This window comes from Protomyctophum bolini (genome assembly GCF_963924005.1).
Source record: "Protomyctophum bolini genome assembly, chromosome: 23".
NCBI classification, from domain to species: Eukaryota; Metazoa; Chordata; class Actinopteri; order Myctophiformes; family Myctophidae; genus Protomyctophum; species Protomyctophum bolini.
In genome coordinates, this window is record NC_137884.1 from 13,293,712 (window position 1) to 13,314,642 (window position 20,931).

The window sequence follows — 20,931 nt, forward strand, 5'->3', positions numbered from 1 at the left end:
TAGAGCCTGGCCGATTTTGGAGAGTCCTCTATCTAGACCACCCGATTACCACAGTTTTATCTAATCAAGTTCAAAAACGTATATTTACGTAACATTTCCATTTGAGACTTAAAATACTTAAAAGATAAGTATATATTAAAGTTGAAAAGAACATTTAATTTGGAAGGAAACAAGTGAAAAAACTAAAAACTAAAAAAATCCAAACTGAACTTAATTTCACTTTACTAACCACACCAAAAATAGTTGTGCACTTGTAGACAAAAATTAGGACGGCAGGTTGAAAGTGGTGCTAACATCAATGAATGAAATAATGGCCGATATCGGTTGGGCTCTATAATGTCTTGAGTACCCCACTAACTTGTCTAAGGTACGTTGGATGTCTTTGTCTTATGTGTGGGACCGTCACTGTAGCTGGTCGGGGCAGTTCTGACCGCCGGCTTCATCTATCTACTATATAAAGAAGAGGAATACTTCCGCACAATGTGATTGGCTCTAGAGCCCTCTGTGTGGTGGTAATCAAACGGAGAGGACAAGGTGGGAGGGCATTGTGGGTGTTTGATTCATGTCTGTCTGCACGTCTGTCTGTCTGTCTGTCTGTCTGCACGTTTGTCCATTTGTGTCTGCATGTCTGTCTTTGATTAATTGAATACTTAACAGTTTGCAAAAAGTACAGATGTACAGTTTTGACAGGGCTTGGTTCCATTGTGGTCCTTTGTATTCAATTAATCAATAATTCCTCCTTTGAGAGTTATGCGTTTTGTGTTGTTTGTGTTTGGTGTACTGTATACTTTTAACCTCTTAAGCCATTATGTGGCAAATAGCGGGAAATTAACAGACCTAGTACAAACTCACAATGTGTTACACTGCGACGCGTTGTCAGCTTGTGGATAATTATTAGCTATTTTAGCATTTTTAGGGATCTGCTGTTAGGAATGCGTGATTTTCCCTTCTTTAAATGTGAGTTCCAGCAGCTGTAGACTTCATCACTCTTCTTTCACTTTGTGACGCTTGGCTGAATAATGTGCAGAAAGCTGCCGGAGTCTACGTGGATGATTACCTTTGCATGGCTTGTGGGGGCGTGTAATGTGATTCACAGTTCAAAGATTTTAAAGAGCCTGCCATTACTCACACAATCCAAGTGCTTCTGCACGGCTCTAAATTAACTGTCATTAACTGTATATGGCTCAAGAAGCAGCGTGTTGCATACGTATATGTTACTCTTTATCTCCACAGTACCTCATACTGAATGATGACATGTCTTCCTGCGTTAGTCCAATTCAGGCCTGTAAGCCCTGCTAGTTGGTGTGCGACACCGTCATAAATTATGCTTTTACTGTGACTTGAATCTGACAAGTCTCAAGTATATATGCTCTGCTCTGTAGTTTGCTGTAAATGATACGTGCATGTATGAAGCCCAAAGAGCCAACTCTCGTGTTATCCTTTGCTTTCGAGTCGCTCTCATGGAGACCTGTCATATTTTCTTTGCACTCTTACTATCTTCATTTTGACTTGATCCAGCGGCATTATTGTAGCAGATGTAACTGTGTTCTTTGATCAGCAGAGGGCAAAAGTCCGACACGCTTCCCCTCTGGTTTCGGCACCACTGTCACGCTCCTGACTCTCTTCTGTCACATGGATTGTTGCCGGTGGCAGCAGAGAGGCGGAAGCCACAGTGAACTGTCCCAAAGCAGAGCTGTGACGACTCCATTCAGCGCTGACCCACTGTTTTAGAGCGAGACCTGTTGATTGAATCCTGTTTGCCCTCCTTTAACACACACACACACACACACACACACACACACACACACACACACACACACACACACACGTGCGCACAGTTGAGTCGCACATGCACACACACACACACACGACAATGCAAAGCCGTTTGTGTACTATTGCTCTTGTAATACTGTTACCAGTGATTATTCACCCACTATTTTAACCAAAACCATAGTGTTGCGGACCTGCGGTTATAGTTATCTTGATTAAACGATGGAGAACGTTCCAATTCAACAGTGTCCTAATGGAGAAACCGTTGCTCTTGTCTCTTTATTTTAGACAATGGGCATAAAACATTAGCTTTAACCCTATGTTGACTGGAGTCCCCCTCTACACCAGTGGTTCCCAAACCTTTTCATGTCGAGGACCCCCAAATTGACACTAATTAGCCTCCGGACCCCTTTTTGAAAACGTATGCCAGGGACCCACATAAGAGAAGATTTTTACGGCTCTAGCAGAGATTCTCAACCCGTTTAATTTCAAGGACCCCCCAGTTTAACACCCATTAGTCTATGGACGCCCCATTTATTGGCATTTCAATCTCTGGGACCCCCAATTTATATTGTAAAATCAATGTTAATTTAACTCTGAAAGCAAATTTAATTTACTAGAGGGGCTCCAAAATGTTGATGACCTTTTAATAATGTTAGTTGATACTATAGGTTTGCAGAGTGCTTCTGTCTTCAATTGCAACATAATCCTATTTGGACCCATTTGACTGTTTGCCGCATGTGCTCTCATTTTAACACGATGGATTATCTTTTATTTCTAATTTTGGCAAATTATTTCATACGAGCGCAAACGCCAGTGAGATCTTCAATCCAGCTTTAGCGTGCATTCATTTAGACATCCTTCTAATCCTAGATTGTGTCCTCATTCATGTTTATTGATCATGTCTTTTTTCATGCAATTTATTTAATTGGATTGGAGTACTTGGAGTTGGCAAATATGCAGTTTGATAATTGGAAATGTTTTCTATATACATACATGCATACATACAGTGCATGTAACTGTGTTCACCGCTGAGTTTTATCCTGTGCCTACACATGACGCACGCTCATTAATGGCTGCTCAATGCTTTACATCGATGGCTGCTCAATGCTTTACATCGCCATAGTAACCAACCCATCCATCAGCATCCCCCTGCCTCCCCACCTTCCCTCCAGCCGAACGCAATCCCCCGCGCCCCACGATGACCCTGACGCTTCCTGTTTTCAGATCTGTGGGATGGTGTTTACCTGCTGCCTGTACAGGAGGATCAAAATGGAACCTTACTGAACGTAACTGACTGGGACGTCCCGACGCGCGCCACCACCGCCCAACAGCCGGGGGTGGGGGTGGGGTGGGTGGGGGGGCACCACCAGACCGCCTTAACGCAGCCCTTGGCTTGAACTGTGGACTCTTTGACCCGCCGAAAATCAAAACTACTCGCCAAGTCGCCACTAACGGGTGACTTTCCTCCCCTGGTCGGACTTCTTCGAGGTCGGAAAAGAACGGTGGTTCTCAAACTTTTTCAATGCAAGAGCACGAAGGGCAGGGCGTAAATGTCATTTTTGGAATTTTACAGGACAGTTTTTCATTGATTGTAATAATTTAAACAAATCTATATTTAAAAATACATTAATTGAAGCATTACTTGTGGCAAGCTGTCCTGTAAAATTCAGAAAATTTCACTTTTCACGGCTTTTGCGATCTAAACCCTCGCCCCATAAGGGTCTATTTGGAATCATTCAAAGAAGAGGGTCTTCTACCTGGACCCAACTTGAAGAATTACTGGAATGGAAGCGACAGCAGCCTACAAAACAAAGCAAGGCTGTTTAAAAAAAGAATGACTGATCCAGGCCTCTCGGAAAGGTCGGCCTTGTTGCACTGTTACCGTGACTGATTATAAAGTTTAATTCTGTCACTGCTGAAGCATAAATCAGCCTTTACCTTTTGGCTTGGATGCATGCGTAGCACTCTGTTTAAGTAGAACACGCAAAGGGGGAGAAACTTAATTGCATTCCATTCTCTTAACTCGCATGAACCCTGGCATTCTGCGGAAATTGAGCATGGCAGTGGTGGCCATTTTGTAGTTCCACAAATAGAAAGTCCATTTGTTTTTTCCCATAGAGTATATTTACATTCATTATTTTAAGCCTGGAACCAAGCCATCCAGGCTCCTGGAGAATCAAGATCATAATATGTGTTCCTGTGTCAAAACAATAGAGGGTATGTATGCGCGTGACATCATTATCAAACCAGGAGGTTATGCAGGAATGCCTACTGAGTGGCAAAAAACTACTTTCTGGCCTCGACAGCCCATACATCCACACAGAAAAGTCCTATTTGAATGCATTAAACAATGTTAAACTCACTTTGCATGTTGCTTTGCCACTCGATTTGCCACTCGATGTGCCATTCACTTTAAGCATGCACATACCCTCCTATAGTAGGGTATGTATTTACTAGTAAATAATATTATTAAATATTATTATTATTTTGACACAATGCAATGTGTTATGGTCATGATTAACCAGGAGCCTGGATTGCTTATTTTCCAGGATTACAATAATTAACAAACATTTTTTCGGAAATCTCTATGGGAAAAACAAAATGGGCTTTCTATCCATTGCTATGCTCTGCTATTGGATCTACAAGCTCACAGCGTGTCGTTTTGTGGGCTTGTAGACCGGGTAGGAGGAAAAAAAGGATTGGAGTCCCAAGGATGGAGCCCTGGGGGACCCCTGGTCAACTACTAAAGTCATGTATGGTCAAAGTATAGGGTTTGTCAAAGTGCTGCAGCTGCAGTTTATTTTTATCACATAGTTTATTGTCACTCACCTGTGATGAACATGATAATAATGATTATGACGACGTGACACTCTTTTCTTTGTCGCGCGCCACCACCATTATGGATCCGTCGAGCGTGACCGCGATGTGCCTCTGATTAAAGTGAAAGGACCACTTGTCCAGTTTTCAACCTGTCTTCGTGTATTTGTCCTCACTAATGCTCATCAGAATATGGTAAAAAATTTAAAATCTGCTCCATCTGTGTCTTATTTAGGAGTGATGTGGACACTTCAAAAACCAGTGGACATATCGTTGGGCTTAAAAAAACGGATTTCGAATAGATTAGATTTGTATTAACCCGAGAACAATGGTTGCCATTATAGCATGCTACTTTTCCAGGAGTAGAAAGCCTGCATTTTCTATTCGCTTCGATTTCCCCAGCAATGATGTCACTGGTAGGCAGGTTTCATGGACGGTTGGGTCCACAGCCCTCCTCTGAGACACAGAATGTATAAACATACGTAACATAAGTTCACAATGTGTCACGAAGCGACGCATTGTGAGCTTGTATATGTACATATACAGAGTGAGTAGACAAATGATACCATCTTATATTGAGCTAGTGAGAATAGTGACGACCAATTCTATGACGATAAGGTTAAAAGTGGGTAAAGTCGTCCTTTAAGCTTGTAATGTTTTACTAAAGAACTTGGATGCAATGCATGGTATCCCACAAAGGTGCTGCTGACCTTGCACTGTAATTATACGTTTTAATCACATAACAGGAAGAATCTAAACATGTTAAAAAAACAACAACCTATCTATCTTTATATTTGTAGTTATGATATGTGTAATGATTGGGATAGCGCTTATATACTGTAGATATCGAATATTAACACCGGAAGTGAATCCATTTTTTTTTATAAGAACTAGTTATTTATCATATGAAAGTCTAACTGTACAGTGTACAACCATTGCATACAGAACAATTATGATTATGACTTATCAACTTAGTTTTTGTACACATTTAGGCATTTGCCATTGTTTTTTATCCAGGGCGACTGAGTGCAGACCCTGTGTTAGTAATACCTTCCTTTTTTTTGGATTAGCACTCTACCTAGTGGTTAGAAGAAGTCACTGCTCCACTCTTGCCTATATTGTATTCTGATGAAGTTTGAACCTGATGGCGTTATAATTATGAATTACCGATGCAATAGGTATGTTAAAATGGGCAGTCACGAAGGTCATTGTGTAACACTACTTATTGACGGTATATATATATTTTTACACCATACTGTATGTTATAGAATTTAATTCCATGCACGTTTCTGATATAATTTACATGTTTCATTCTCACATGAGAGAGAGAGAGAGAGAGAGGAATGATGTTTTCCTAAATCCTTAGCATACTATAGGATAATCAGTTGATTATTTTCCCGTCACAGATCCGGTGATCTCCTTAGCTGAGATCCAGATCAAATCACACATGTTCACGTTTCTAAATAAACATGTGCATTGTTAGTTTGGGTGTTGCACTGCTGTGGCAGTGGGGTGAACTGGATGAAAGCATATTGTGCCTGTAATCCCTGATGTAATTATTTCTCAGGAAATGTGATACAGTATATTAACCCCTTATGCCCTATTCTTTTGTTTAAATAGTGAAAATGGCAGATCTACAGCAACACAACACGTTTGTAGAGCTTGTAGATAAGCTATATTCTTTACTTTTGGATTTTTGAGCCTACTTTTTTTTAACCTACATGCCCAAAATACTGACTCCAGGTAGAAAGTGTGTAATGGAGTTAGTGTTAATGCCTTAATAGTTATGAAGATAACGGCTTAAGTGGATTTAAAACCACATTGTAATGGAAAATAAAAATGGCATGTGCTGTTACTTTGTGTGTGTGTGTGTGTGTGTGTGTGTGTGTGTGTGCGCATTCTTGCCCCTCCTGCATATGATATAGGCTTCCTTGTGTCGCTTATTTTTTTAAATGGGTCTTGTATGGTATACTACGTAGGCCTATATTATATAGCGTATCACGGTACAACACACCACTGCCGTACACATAATGACTTCAGTTCACAGTCGATGTGCCACTTCACACATTTGTTGTGAGACAGACTATGATGGCGTTTTGTCTGAACATTAACATGTACAGTGTGAGCAAAGTCTTACCAATCCCCTAGTTACAGTACAGTATATTGTCATGCATACTTAAACAGCCTGATTTGTGGATGGAAAATACAGGCGAGGCAATTAAGGTTTCAAGTGGTTGATGTAAATAAATAAAGTTCCTATCACAAAGATTTGGCTGCCCCCCTGTGATAGGGATCCCCGGCCCCCCTGTTGAAAACCCACTTATATAGGGTTTAAGATCTAAGTGGTTAAAGACCATGGATGTGGCACCAAGTCTATGCAACCACTAGAGGGAGACAAAGCCTTAATTTGACAATGATGACCAGTATGATTCCATGTCTTGAAGTTCCCCTTTCAGGACAATCCAGAAACGGCAGAATTGATCTAATACAGGGCCACTATATTTCCTAATTTCCACTCTCACTCCAGAGGGCCACACTGCATCATTTTTGCACTACTTTGTCATTCTTTGTCATACAGATCAGAACCGTCCATGGTCATCCGATGTTTGGGGGGGGGGGGTGTGTGTGACTGTAAGTGTCTGTGTCTTTGTCTCCATCAAGTAGAAGACCATTTTTGTGCGGAGGCCTCATGCCACGGGAGGCAGTATACACACACACACGCATGCATCTGAACATGTTTACACTACGCATACGTGACGCACACATCTGTTCATGTTAACACATGCATGTGGAAATAACTTCAAAAGCCAAACACAAACTGGATAGAGGTGCAGTCAATCACACACCAACATACACAAAAGTGGAATCAATGCGCGTGCAAAAAGACCTTTACCAAAATATATCAAAGCATTCTTAGGTGGCTGTTTGAGACGGTCATAAAAACAAAACAATGGTTTATTTAGTCCTGTGGGTAATAAATACATTTCTTTGTCTTAAGTCTAAAAGCCTGAGTGCAACACACACACACACACACACGCTCGTGCACACAGTACATGCAATGCACAGGCACTAGACCGGGCAAACACAGGCCAAGTTTACAAAACCAAACCCTTTTCTTTATACAGAAACACCACTCAGCCCATATAAATTACAGTGTAACTGCCTACCGAGTCCATGTTCAAGTCTTCGTGCTTGAAGCCGTGTTTGGCCACATAATGAGGAAGACAACCCCCCACCGCCGTGTGTTGAGACAAAGACCGTTGACTCAACAAACACGTCTCTTTGACGGATGCTGGAACAAATCAGCGGCCGGCCGTGAGGTGGGGCTGCAGCGTAAACAAATCGTACATCAAAATAGATCCAGTGCCTCAAAGCACTCTCAGCCATCTGTCCGGTATACCTACTGTACTCTAGATTCACTGGTTCTCAAAGCTCTATGGCCCTCATTTATCAATTGAGTGTAAAATCATCTGCCCCAAACTCGAGTGTAGGTTTTGTAGTACACTCACGTCGCCATGACATTTATAAAGTGATCGCAAACAGCTGATCCTACCTTAATTTCATTCCTAGCAGTGATAAATGTGACTGCTGAAATCAATCTGGCACGCCCTATGAAATCAAGCTTCACCCTCGTTTTTGCGACATGAACAACTGCAATACGACCAAACAACGTATTGAAACACATTTTCAATCGTATTATATCGTATCATATTCATTTCGGCCAATTGAAAACAGCCGACTTACCATATCGTATTGCAGATCTGCCATTTTCAAAAGATCTTTTAAATGCATTTTATATTGTGGACTACTTTCTACTTTTGGTACTCTTCAAGTACATTTTCATTTGTACTTTTACTCAAGTAAACTTTAACCTTTACTTTTAATAACATGTATTTCTATATTGCTGTATTGATACTTTTACTTAAGTAAATGATGCGAGTACTTTTTCCACCACTTTTTCCTCAAACTTTGGTCCGCATGTGACAGGATGTGTTTCTTTGTCGCAGTCGGAGGGCATGGACACACACTGGCACCTATATCTGCAAAAGTACATTTTTAAACACTCCTTGTCAGAGGACTCCGAGCCAGTGTTGATTTTGTCGACTAAAACCATGACGAAACTGTTTGTCGACTACCTTGTCACTGACGAAAACTAAATGAAATCTAATCTATGATTACTAGGGCAAAATATATTGATATATATTTCGTCAACAAATAAAAACTAGACTAAAATGTTAGGAAGGGACAAGAGATCCATTATAAGTCATTTTACAATTGTAACTCTTTTTGATACAGAGACAGTCATGGCGGCAAGACTGTTCAGGAGAGGAGAAAAACTGTTTAAAAAAAAAAGTCCAAAAATGAGTTAATAGCACAGGCAGACTATTCCCATACTAACTAGAGCATGTCTGAAATAATGTAGGTGTAATGTTAGAGACCACAGAAGTGAACCTTTCAAGCCTGTTTTCTCAACTTGCTGTTTTCTGGTCAGAATGTATTGGTCAGAATTTATTGAAAGGATAGCCCCTTGAGATGCAGCATCTCATTTTAGAGGGGGTCCCGTATACAGGGAAAAACATTACATACAGTACAGTGCAGTTACACAAATAGACAGTGGGCAATAGACAATACAGACATGTACAGATACAGTTTGCTTGCTCATTCTCTCCCACCCACTCCCCCATCCCCCAACTCTTCTTGGACAAGCATATTGAGACTAGTACAGTACAGTGATTTGAAACAGGGGTCAGAAGTAAACAGCAGTATGGGCAGTGTTAGTAGCATGAACAGGTTGTTTTGAGGTGTGAATACAGAGAAGTCCTGAAGCGGTCGGGAGAGGTCACAGATCTGAGAGAAAGGGGAAGGTTGTTCCAGTCAAATGGGGCTTTGTAATGGAATGACCTGCGTCCGGATTCAGAGAATATTCTTCTGGTAATAGAAAAGTAGGGATGTTGAGTATTTCTAAGTGGGTATGGAGATGTATATAGTACCAGTGACTGTTTCAGGTATGGAGGGCAGTTGAGGTGCACACATTTGAATAGGAATTGGTACCAGTGAAGTTGTCTTCTTGCCTTAGGCTGCAGCCAGTCAAGTGAGCTGTATAAGGAACAGTGGTGTGTTTGGTATGGGCATCTCAGTACAAATCGGCATAGTGAGTTATTTAGTACATTTAGAGGTTTGAGAATGGTTTCTGTGGTATTCTGATAGACTATGTCAGCGTAATCTATAATGGGGAGTAGTACTTGGTTAATGATTTGTTTCCTTACTTCGAATGAAAAGCAGTTGATGGAGGGGTATAATGAACACAAACTGCCGTAGGTTTTCTTTAGGGTGAGATCAATGTGGGGTTTGAAAGAGAGTTCACGGTCGAGTGTGATACCAAGGTATTTAAATGTGTCCACTTTCTCCAGGTTAGAACCATCGTTGAATGTAATCAAAAGATCGGAGGTGTTTGCACTACTGCGTGAGTGGCCGAATAGCATGCTGCAGGACTTTTGTTCAGTAAAAGCATATTGTTTTGAAGCCATTTTTGGACCAGATTGAAATCGGACTGCAAGACATTACTCTATAAGCCATATCTCCATGGGTCAAACTGAACAACCAATATGTCAATTTGAAGCTATGATATGCTTTCATGTGACATGAAAAATGCAATGACTTAGCCTCGGTCAGAAACGGCCACAATTGGTTGCATGCTGTGTAAAATCAGTCATTAATACGGCATCAAGGCCCACCAAAATACATTTTAGTCGACTAAAATCTTATGATACTTAGTTGACTAAAACTAGATCACACTAACATTCCAGGTGACTAAAATGTGACCAAAACTAAATAAAAACTATTCAAGAGACTATAACTAAAACTAAAATCCAAATTTGCTGTCAAAATCAACACGTTTCCCCAGTTCTATAAAGGCCCCAAATGGTGGGTGATCACCTCCGTGGCATCCACGCGGCTGCAGCCAGCCCCGTGTTTGACCATCCCGTCTGTTTGGCATCAATCAGTGCTCTCATCAACACCACGCTCATCATCATTATCAGACAGCGGGGGTTTTTGGAAGAAAGAAAAAAAATCACCGTCTTGAAACACTTTCTTGCAGTTTTGTTTCCACCGAGGCTCAGTCTCCCATGGTCAGAGCCGCCCCACGCACACACACACTGCAAACACGCGCGCATTCCCAGGAAACCACAGAGTTCACATCTCAGAGGCCATGGGCACCGAGGGAGAGATGTGGAGCATGTGGGCACCATTGTTCATTTCGTCGAGTAACACAAATGTTGTTCGAGCACCTTTTGTCACTGACAAACTAAACTATAACTAAATAAAAACTAAGCTATGAAGACTTAAACGGTATGACTAAATATACTCACAATTTCGTCAACAAATTAAAACTATAGTCTAGATTTATGTCAGGAAGGGACTAGTGTAGAAGAGATCCAGTAAGGCAAGAAATGTTATGCTTGGTTGCACTCAGGTGTTGCTCTCTGAAAATTGCTGATCCTACAAGCTCGTTGTGAGCTTGTAGATCGGCCATTTTCAGCATGCAACCAGGGGTAATGTAGTTTTAGACGACTGAAATCGTGAAATTAGACTAAAACTAACACATTTCAGATTACTAAAAATATGACAAATACTACATTTTATTTCATTCAAAAGACTATGACAACAGTGGCAGTCAAAATTAACACTGCTGGGAGCAGCAGGAGATCCTCCGGGAAGGCGAAAATGCATGGCTCGTTTCTCAGTCTGTGCTCAGGTGTACTCCGATATTTTAAACACCATCTGGATTGCTACCAAGTAAAGTCCCCCCCACCCAACCATCCCATCCCATTCTCTCTCACACACACACACACACACACACACGCACACGCACGCATACACATACACGCACACACGCGCACACACAGAGTAAAACAGTTGCAGGAGGACTGAGCAAAAAGCAGATTGGTAAATTGAAGGTGATTTCTACGAGGCGATGTGGAGCTGTGCCTCTTTTCAATCTCAACTTCACCTCTAGGTCCTTCGACGCAGTCAATACACATAATGTACGTCATAAATATAGTTGTTCCGATACCAATATCGGAAAAGCTGCCGATACTGCCTAAAATGCTGGTGTCGTATGCCATTCCGATACCATGTAATTTATCACATGATATGTAATTAACAATTATTTTGTACTTTGAATGGTTCAGTTGATTGGTTAGGGTTTTTACTTTGTACTGTACTATTTACATAATTTTACTGACTTGTAGCTGCATTGTAACAACTATTAATGGATTTTGTTATGTATTCCTACATTTTTCAAACTTTGCTTACAGTTGAACATTCTTAGTGTTCTCGGTCTGTTTAGAACCCCGATCTCCTCAAAGAAGCCAGATGGGTCCCTGGAACCCACTTTGAGAGCCACTATTATAGATTTGTTTAAATTTCACAATGGTATCGGATCGGTACTCGGTATCAACTGAAACCCAAGTCATGGCCATCATAATCTCTATCGGGATGGATTATTTTATATGTACGTATATCTCTAATCACAAAACCCTATTGCTATGCAGGCTCTGTTCTATACACTCACTAACAGCTTTTGTAAGGTCTATCAATATTGACCAGCAACTCTACATCTGACCTCAAACCCTTAGATCTCCATATATGACGCTGACCTGTTCTTACATTCCATATGTTGATCCTTCCCCATCTATCCTTCCTCTTCGATGTCTCCCTTTTGAATGATACCTGTCCATTTAAACTCTAGACAGGCCTGCTCCAAGTTATTAGTGCACCCGGCAGCCGGCGAAAACGAGAGTTCTCAACAGGCCTGTAAATTAAGGCCCGGCCCTACCTCACCAAGCCATGTACACTCAAGACACTGCCCACGCTGCCACCCTTAGATCTCCATATACAGTATGGAGCTGACCTGTTTTGACATTCCATATGTTGATCTCACCTCATCAAACCCTGTACACTCAAGACACGCTCCATATAGTTCCAGTACAGAATTCTTTCCATATGTTAATCTGACCCCCCCATGCCAAGCGCCAGCGCTCGCCGAGCAGTCTGCTTTCACCCAGGCAGATGCGTGCATGCAACCTCGCCGCTTCTTGTCCTCAGGCAATCTATCTCCTGTCTATCATAATATACCATCTTGCGCTGTCCATTTAAACTACTGAGAGGTTTGTCTTGCAACCATGTGCATTGAATGAGAAACTCAATATAGTTGAGAATGTAATTTATTTGTCAAACACAATGTTTACAATTCTCACGAATAAAACCACATGATCAATTCTGTAGTTTGAATGGTTTCCATGTCTCCCGATATTAGCCCGCTCATTATTGTTCAGGTCGGTTTGCCGCATCTTTACTCGATTTGAACCCTTGTGCTACAGTATTAATCCATTAAGACCTGAGGCCAATTGTACAATATTGTCTTCTAAATCAAAATAAACAGTTTTCTGAAAAACAAAATAAAAATAAATTCACTGGTGCTCAAACTCTTTCATGTCAAGAACTCCGAAAAAAGCAACTTGGACACTCAGGCATGAAGGAAGCATGAGTTCAAGTCCGTTGCTCTCCCCTTGTCCCCCATATATGGGGACTAGGTTGGTGGAGCTAGGGTGTGTAGAGCCCAGGATCACATTAGATGATTGACACAGAGGTGATAAATGGGTTACAAAATCGTGGGATAAAAAATATATTAAAAAAAAAAGGACTCCGAAAATGATATGTATTTGGCCGCCAACCTGCATCTCAAAATATTTTGTTCCAGCGACTCGGAAGCCAAGATTTGAGTTACAAAATATTAGCTTTAAAAAATATGTATATTCAAAGATTTGCACTCATTTTCACAATTAAAGAAATTAATAAAAACAAAATAGCAGATCTACAGGCTCATAGCGTATTATATCTGCCATTTCTGAAGCATAAAATAATGCTTTTCAGCGCAAATCTAAAATGACAGATGCTTTCCCGGTTTTAATGGCTTAAGCCTGATCTCTTTCCCATGGGCCTGTGATACAACGCAGGCCCGGTTCTGAGGTCCGATTACGCCGAACCCCCCCCCCCCCGATCCTACGTCTCGACGGTTATCTTTTATCTGCATGCGGGAGCGGAGCTTTGGGGGCAGTACATCCATCCGCACCAACAACAGTCGCTCCGCACATCTGGCATTCCCACGTCGGAGAACCCCGGTCCTCCAGGGGGGCCCCAGGCCGACACATGGCAGTGCGCTGACAGTGATATTGGGTTTCGATTTATGTTGGCGTGAGGGGCTTCTGGCTCGCGAGCTCCGACGTCCAGCGCCGCGGTTATCTAACACTCCCATCTCCTCCCCCCCCTTTGCGTTTGATCACGGCAGAAGTCTGTCAAACACATTTACGACCATGACCGATGTGTTCCTGTATGCGGGCCAGATTGCAGCCCTCGTTGAGAAGTGTACAGGTTTGAGTGCAGCGTCGGAGAGACGAGCAGCTCTGACAACAACACACCCAGCCATGCTCCGTTTAGTGGCCTCGGTCTTGTCGACCCGATGGAACATTTAAAGCCTGTTTCTCACGGTGGACCTAGAGTGTTCTGCTAGGTCAGCCAAGAGCAACCGCTCTTAACAGAATGGGACGTGAAGGTGTCTAACCGTACTGAATGTGAAGCAGGGGAGTGATGTGAACGCATGCACACACACACACGCCACGCACGCTGGAATAAACCTTCCCATGTTCACTACCAGGGAACTCGGAAATTTGGTTTAAATTAAATTAGGTTAATTAAAACGATAATTTGATTCAATTATCGTCGCTGTGCTGTCGGGAGGAAATCAGTGCGTGTGTGTGTGTTGTTATAATATATCATAAATATTGAACAAATGGAAAGTATTAAAGCGCTTCGGACAAAACCTCTTAACTCCATTGGACCCTCAAGCTGTCTGCTAAAACTCCACCACCGCTTTCCCTCTCATAGAGGTAATTGGCAATATAGAAAAGTGTAAAGTCACAACACAACTTTGACGAGGCAGTATCGCTTTGTTTTCAAAATATAAGGTTTTCTTCATTTCCTGAAAATTGATTATTTTTTTGTTTCCTGGACAATGAACGTTTTCGAGTTAAGAGGTTTCTTCCTGACAGCGGAGACATTATTGTGCATGAGTAATAGATTCACAGCGGTTGACATTGAGGCCTATTGTTATTGCCTCTCATACATTACGAGAGGCATAATGTATGAGGTAAGCCTGTCAGTGACCCCATGGGGTTCCCACTTTGATGGAAAAAAAAACGTTTTAGGGTTCACTGGCAAGGCAACGAGAGCGGCAACCCCCGTGAAACCGCCCTGAGATTTTAGTTTGCGTTTATTGTTCCAGTGCTCGCTTGTTTTCTCAACGTGGCTGAACTGTTGTGGGACCAGTATGCCCATGTCAACACATTGAGTGAACCTCTTAAGCCCTAAGAGTGTCCCGCGCTGCGGTGCGACACGTCGTGAGAATGCAGATGATGCTATATTTTTTATCGTAGTGTTTTCGCTACCATAATAACATGCCCAAAATAGAGAGACTAGATTGAAAGCACTTAACATCTACATCCACACGGTGACTGTTTGTTCACCTTCTGGCAGGTTCCATATTCATCTGAAAGAAAATATATATATTTTTCCTTCTCCTTTCTCCTTACACACATGCATCATTTTAACGTTGCTTAGGGCACTTGATTGCAGATCAGCGGTATTCAATCATCAAACGTAAACCCTCCGGCGTTTCTCTGCACATATTGGACACAGGTGCACATTTTCTCAGACAATAGCCGCCGTGTTTGTCGAGTGCCAGAACACGTCTCATGCGGGACTCAACAAAAACCTCATAAACAATGCATACATGTCCATCCAGCATAGCTCAGCCGTGTGATTGTACATTAACATGCGAGGGGGGGATAGCCACAGTATTGAATTACATGCGTTTAGAGGACTTATAAAATGATTTAAAGAGTGTTTGAGTTCCCTCTGGGGGTTGTGCATCTTTAGGATGACTTGTACTACAGTACTTGTACACACACACACACACACACACACACACACACACACACACACACACACACACACACACACACACACACACACACACACACGTATCTATATCGCAATGTGTATTATGGTGACTTCCTTGTGAAATATTGTCTGCTGCAATGATTGTGTGTGTGTGTGTGTGTGTGTGTGTGTGTGTGTGTGTGCGCGCGCGCGCTCGCGCGTGTGTGTGCATGAAACCTCAGCATATGGAGGTGCAGAGTGGGCTTGAGTCTGCAGCTGTTTCCAATCCTGCCCCATGTCTGTGTACTCTCTCTCTCTCTCACACACACACACACACACACACACACACACACACCGCTGGGTGTGTACTGCATGCTAATGTGCACCGTCTCTACCTGGGGTGTGCGTGTGTATGTCTGGCAGCATCACTGTCCCTTTGTGTGTCTGTGTGTGTTTGTCTGTGTGTTTGTGAGACTGTGCGTGCACGCGCCCGCATCACTGTCCCTTTCCTGAACTGTGTGTTCCTGACATAGATCACATCTTTGGGACAAATGTTGGAATGAAACCAGTTGATTGCGATCTCCAAATTGGGGGGAAAATTTATGTCATTTGAAAACACCACACTCACCACTTGCCTTTTATCCCCTATGTGGTGCAAGGAGTCAAACCCCCCCATATATATATAATACACATCTTAAAGAAACCTTCCTCAAATATCAGAAGAAGGCAGGAAGAGCATGCAGACTGGTGAGCTTAAGTAGCCCGCCCAATTGGTCAGCTGACTGCCACATCAGCGAATGACATGTGGGTCTTGCACACACTGAATACACCCACATAGTAATGCAGCATATTAACCCCTTGAGTATAGTATGCGTCCTCGAGCACGGCATGAACCCCCTCGAGTATATCTGACTGAACTAACTCCGCAAGCTACGTATAATTTATTATACACAACAAAATATGTGTATAAAATAGGACATTGATTTATGAAAAAACATAACATTTCTGACCAACTGTGACGATATAATATCTGCCATAAGCGTTTTCATTACAGTCCAGTGAACTGTCTGCCCCGGCCGAGTAATGTCTAATTTATGTTCTGTTGCACAATGGCATTGCGTGCTGAAAATGGCTGACCTATACAGGCTCACAACATGTCATCTTAGTAGTCTTTTTGGCAACGACTCTGGTCTGCCAATGTTCTGTTAAGAATTGCAAATTGTTGTTTAAATAAAAAGGCTCTAAACTTAGAGCTACCAGTGAAAGATATGATAAAAAATAACTTCCGTTTAAATAAAAAATAAGTCACCCAATATGACTTCAAACTCTGCGTTCAGAGAGAACGCCAATGTTGTATGACAACAAGATTGGTTCTGTCGAGACGTGTTTGTTTACGCGCTGAGATGAAGACCGGAGGGCCGGAAAGGATACGATATTTGGGCAAAGACCTGTGTTTGACAATAGAAACGCCGGGGAAACTATAGTTCAGACTAGAAGCGTCTGCCAATTCCCTCTTGGGATGGATGGTGGTAACGAGAGGGGCGGAGCGACCTTGCCGTGGCGTCCTGGCATTGGCGTGCAGCTCGGAGGAAACTCACAGTGGTGGGAAAAGTACTCATGTAGAATGAGTAATGTAGAAAGACTCAAGTTACAAGTAAAAGTCTGGAAGTACCCAATGTAAAAGTTCTTATTATGCAGAATGTCCCATTTAAAGTTTTCAAATGTAATCGAATCTTTTGAAAATAGCACATCAACAAGCTCACAATGTGTCACGATGCGACATATTGTGAGCTTGTAGATGTGCTATTGTCAAATGTCCCAAATATATATATATAGGGATGATTGCAGTAACAGGGGTCGCCATGATAATTGCAGTGCAGTAAAACAATTGCAGTGCAGTAAAAGTAGAATATTTGGATCCGAGAGACAAATCCCTCAAAATCGTATTTAAATGTAAATGTACTTTCCACCGCGCGGACAGACAGGGCTGGTAATCAGAGCGCGGCAGTAAACAGCCTCTCAAGTACCCCCCCCCCCCCTCCCCTAGGAAGTAAACACCCAACACACAGTACGACCCACGGCCTTGAGGACTTGAGATTCAGACAATAAATACAGATGGCGGATCCTACAAGGCGAGGAGGAAGGGAGCGGTATTCTTCTTTCCAAAATATACGCAAAATATAATGGAGAACACACACTAGCAATGAGTGGAGACATCCAACCCGGGCATTTTGCCCTTTTCTGTCTTCTTGCGGCTATAGCCTATACTACGCTACAGAACTAAGATCCAAGATCCTTTATTGTTACGCCCGACTATACAGAGAGAGTCGTGTTCTTGCAAAATGCTCTGTAAAAGAAAAGTAAAAATCACACCTGTGTGAACTGAGTGGTACTGTACTATGCTCTGTACTGTATTGTAGTGTACTGTGCTTTGTACTGTACTTTGGCAAACATCTTTGAGAACCTGGGGGGTCCCCGGAACATCCAGACCCCCAGGAACGTGTCCAGGGGGGCGGCCCCGTTCCGACGAGCCTTCCCATTACATGTCCGAAACGGTCGAGAAATGACAGAGTTTCCGTGTTGCAGTTTTCCATGCTCAGACAAGTACGCAGACAGGCAGTTACCGTGTGGGGGTCCCTCACATCCAGAGGCCCAGGAACGCGCCGAGGGCTCGTACTGTAGTGTAGGCTACTCTCTGCCACTTTACTCTGTACTGTACTCTACTGGCCACTTTAGGTGTTGCAGCTGGCTGTGCTTGGACATGTATGCATGTATGCATTGCTTATTGTGAACTTGTAGATGGACTTTTTTCAAATGGCTGAAATGTATATAGGGCTGAAGTGGTTAAACACATTGACTGCCGGCATGTTTCGGGGCACCTCAGTAGCCCTTGGCACGCGGAAACAATGGCATCACTTTAATAATTCACAAAGTAACTAGTAACTAAAGTTGTCAAATAAATGTAGTGGGGTAAAAGTACAATATTTGGATCTGAGCAGTGAGATGTAGTGGAGTAGAAGTAAGTAAGTATTGGAAATATTCACGTAAAGTACACATACATCAAAATTATACACAAGTACAGTACTTAAGTACAGTAAAATTTACTGTACTTAAGTACTGTACTTGTAAAGATACTACTGTAAGCTCATTTAATGTGCTGACAGTTATATCTTTACACCACTGGGTGTGAGTAATGTGAGTACCGTGATTTCTTTTCAGGTATTATTATATTTTTTATTTTAGGAGGAAGATTTGAGGGGGGTTGAGCAGCAAAAGTTTAAGCAGACAGCAGCGCAGCTGTATCAGTGTGTGCAGCAGCAAGCAAGCAGGATGAGCGGTGCAAACTTCTAGTTGAAATAGCCGGTATATGAAGATGGAATGATTATGTGATTGGATGAGAGAATCATGTGAATGAGAACGTGATGCTGAGGTGACCCAGTGAACGGATGCCGGCAACGGCACTGAGTTTCCTGACTGTGCTTGATTGATTGATTGAAATATTTATTAAACTGTTATTTAACATAACAGTTTGCAGAATTACAGTACATTGCAAGCACAAACGAGTGGACGACACAATTAAGCATTACACTTGTTTACAAGAGGGTCCACCATGTTCAATTCATCAAAACATTTAGAGATGTACAAATAGACACTTCCATATAGTCAAAGAACAGAACAGGAATTCATCATAAAGGAAGGAAAAAGGGAAAATAAACATATACAGTGAGGGGAAACGGGGAGTGGTGGGGGGGATTCCGATTTTATGGGGGCCAGTTTCGAATTGCAGCCGTCCGTAGGTGCCCTTTGAGAGCGGTTTTGAAGGAGTCAAGGGATTCACATGTCTTAATGACTGTTGGTAGGGCATTCCACATTTTGGTGGCATAGGAGCAAAAATAATTTAGTCCCTTGTTTGTGCCGAATCTGGGTTGTACATGGTTTGTTGCACTCCCTCTGGTGTTGTGGGTGTGGACTTCTGCGCATGTCTGTGACAGGCTCATGAAATACTCCAGTAAACGTACCTAAAACCTTTTTTATTTACATACAGTACTAACTGTATTTAGTTACTTTCCACCACTGCCAAAATGATTCCAATCTGTAAATACAAGAATTAAGCAAGCTGTGCAATCTGACATTTTATTTAGTTTCTAAACGCTGCAGCTTGTGTCAGTTCTCGGAACCTATAACTTAATCCATGATCAGGAGGAAGTGCTATAATCCTGAGTTCTGGGAACCCACCATGGGAAGAGCAAGCAGTGCTGGGGCTCTGCAGTGGTCAAGTCGAGGTGACGACATGCCAACTGGACATTGAAGCAACTGAACACCGCCATTTTTTACAGTAAAAACCATAACCGGCAAACTCCCAACAATCATAATGGCCAAGTTTTTCCTGAGAAAAAGAAATTCCTGAAAAGAAAAAGGGGGAAAAAAAAGGCTTGGAATGATTCAAATGTTTTGGAAAATGTCTGCATATAATCTACATATTTTTTGGCTTTTGATTTTGTTCAGAAGAAACAAAATCAATAGCCAATTTCTAAACAAACTTCACAGGTTCTGGAAAGTGTTATGTTAGGGAATTACCCTTCGTAGCCAAACAGAGCCTTCATGTTAACCTGTTTTGCGTGCATGACATTGTTCTAATCTCCCCAAAGCCCTCGCTTAAAGTCTTAGATACTTGTGATGCAGTCAGCAGCACTGACCTTAAGTATGTTAAACAAGCACACGGATGTACTCCTGCCCTCAGCTTAGCGAAGGAATGCGACATGTTTACAGCAAACCAATATTTTAATTGTGATTATCACACCACGCCAACGCCAGTCGAGTTATTTGTCTTCATCTCAGCCATAATACGAATATCATTTTGACGCACGTAAAGCTGTGTCGCAGGTTTGGGGTGGTGTAAACAGCGTCTTGCGTTTCATGGGAGTGTGATAACGCTGTTTAGACTTTAGTTTATGCATGCAGGCCTTGTGGCGTCGAGTAACATTTTAAAATGTTGCACACTTGAAAGTGTGTGTCAGGCGCTAACACTCACAGCTGTGTGAGACTTTGAGACTTTTTCTCTCTCACCCCGTATATGTACAGTACATCTGGTTATCCTTGCAGACACCAAGCTAGGTTGGAAATGTGTCTCGATAAATCAGGACATATCCCTTGTACATGGCTTTTGTGTTGTAAGCAGCGCTTCCCTGTTGTCAGCCCTGGCGAGCGTCCGCGTCCCATCTGTGAAACATATCGGCAAATCAAATTAGCAGCCCATGTGATTTATAAACACAGGAAATTCAGGTGGGGAATTTTTCCAAGTGTTGGGGTGGGGGGATTGTCCCAAGATGCCTCATAGAA

The 20,931-nt window shown here is 42.3% G+C and overlaps 1 protein-coding gene across 2 annotated transcripts in view; it reads left to right on the plus strand.

Annotated features, from left to right (window-relative positions):
• tspan11 (tetraspanin 11) overlaps positions 1–6,195 on the plus strand; it is a 31,643-nt gene extending 25,448 nt beyond the window's left edge. Inside the window, exons 8-9 of one of the 2 annotated variants that reach the window (XM_080757131.1) lie at positions 412–534; positions 2,998–3,091. In XM_080757131.1, the coding sequence (XP_080613257.1) occupies positions 412–486 (75 nt within the window). In that variant the 3' untranslated portion in view covers positions 487–534; positions 2,998–3,091. Of the gene's footprint in view, positions 1–411; positions 535–2,997 lie in introns of both variants that reach the window. The other variant, XM_080757132.1, reaches the window with a different exon arrangement.
• The last annotated feature ends 14,736 nt before the right edge of the window (positions 6,196–20,931 follow it).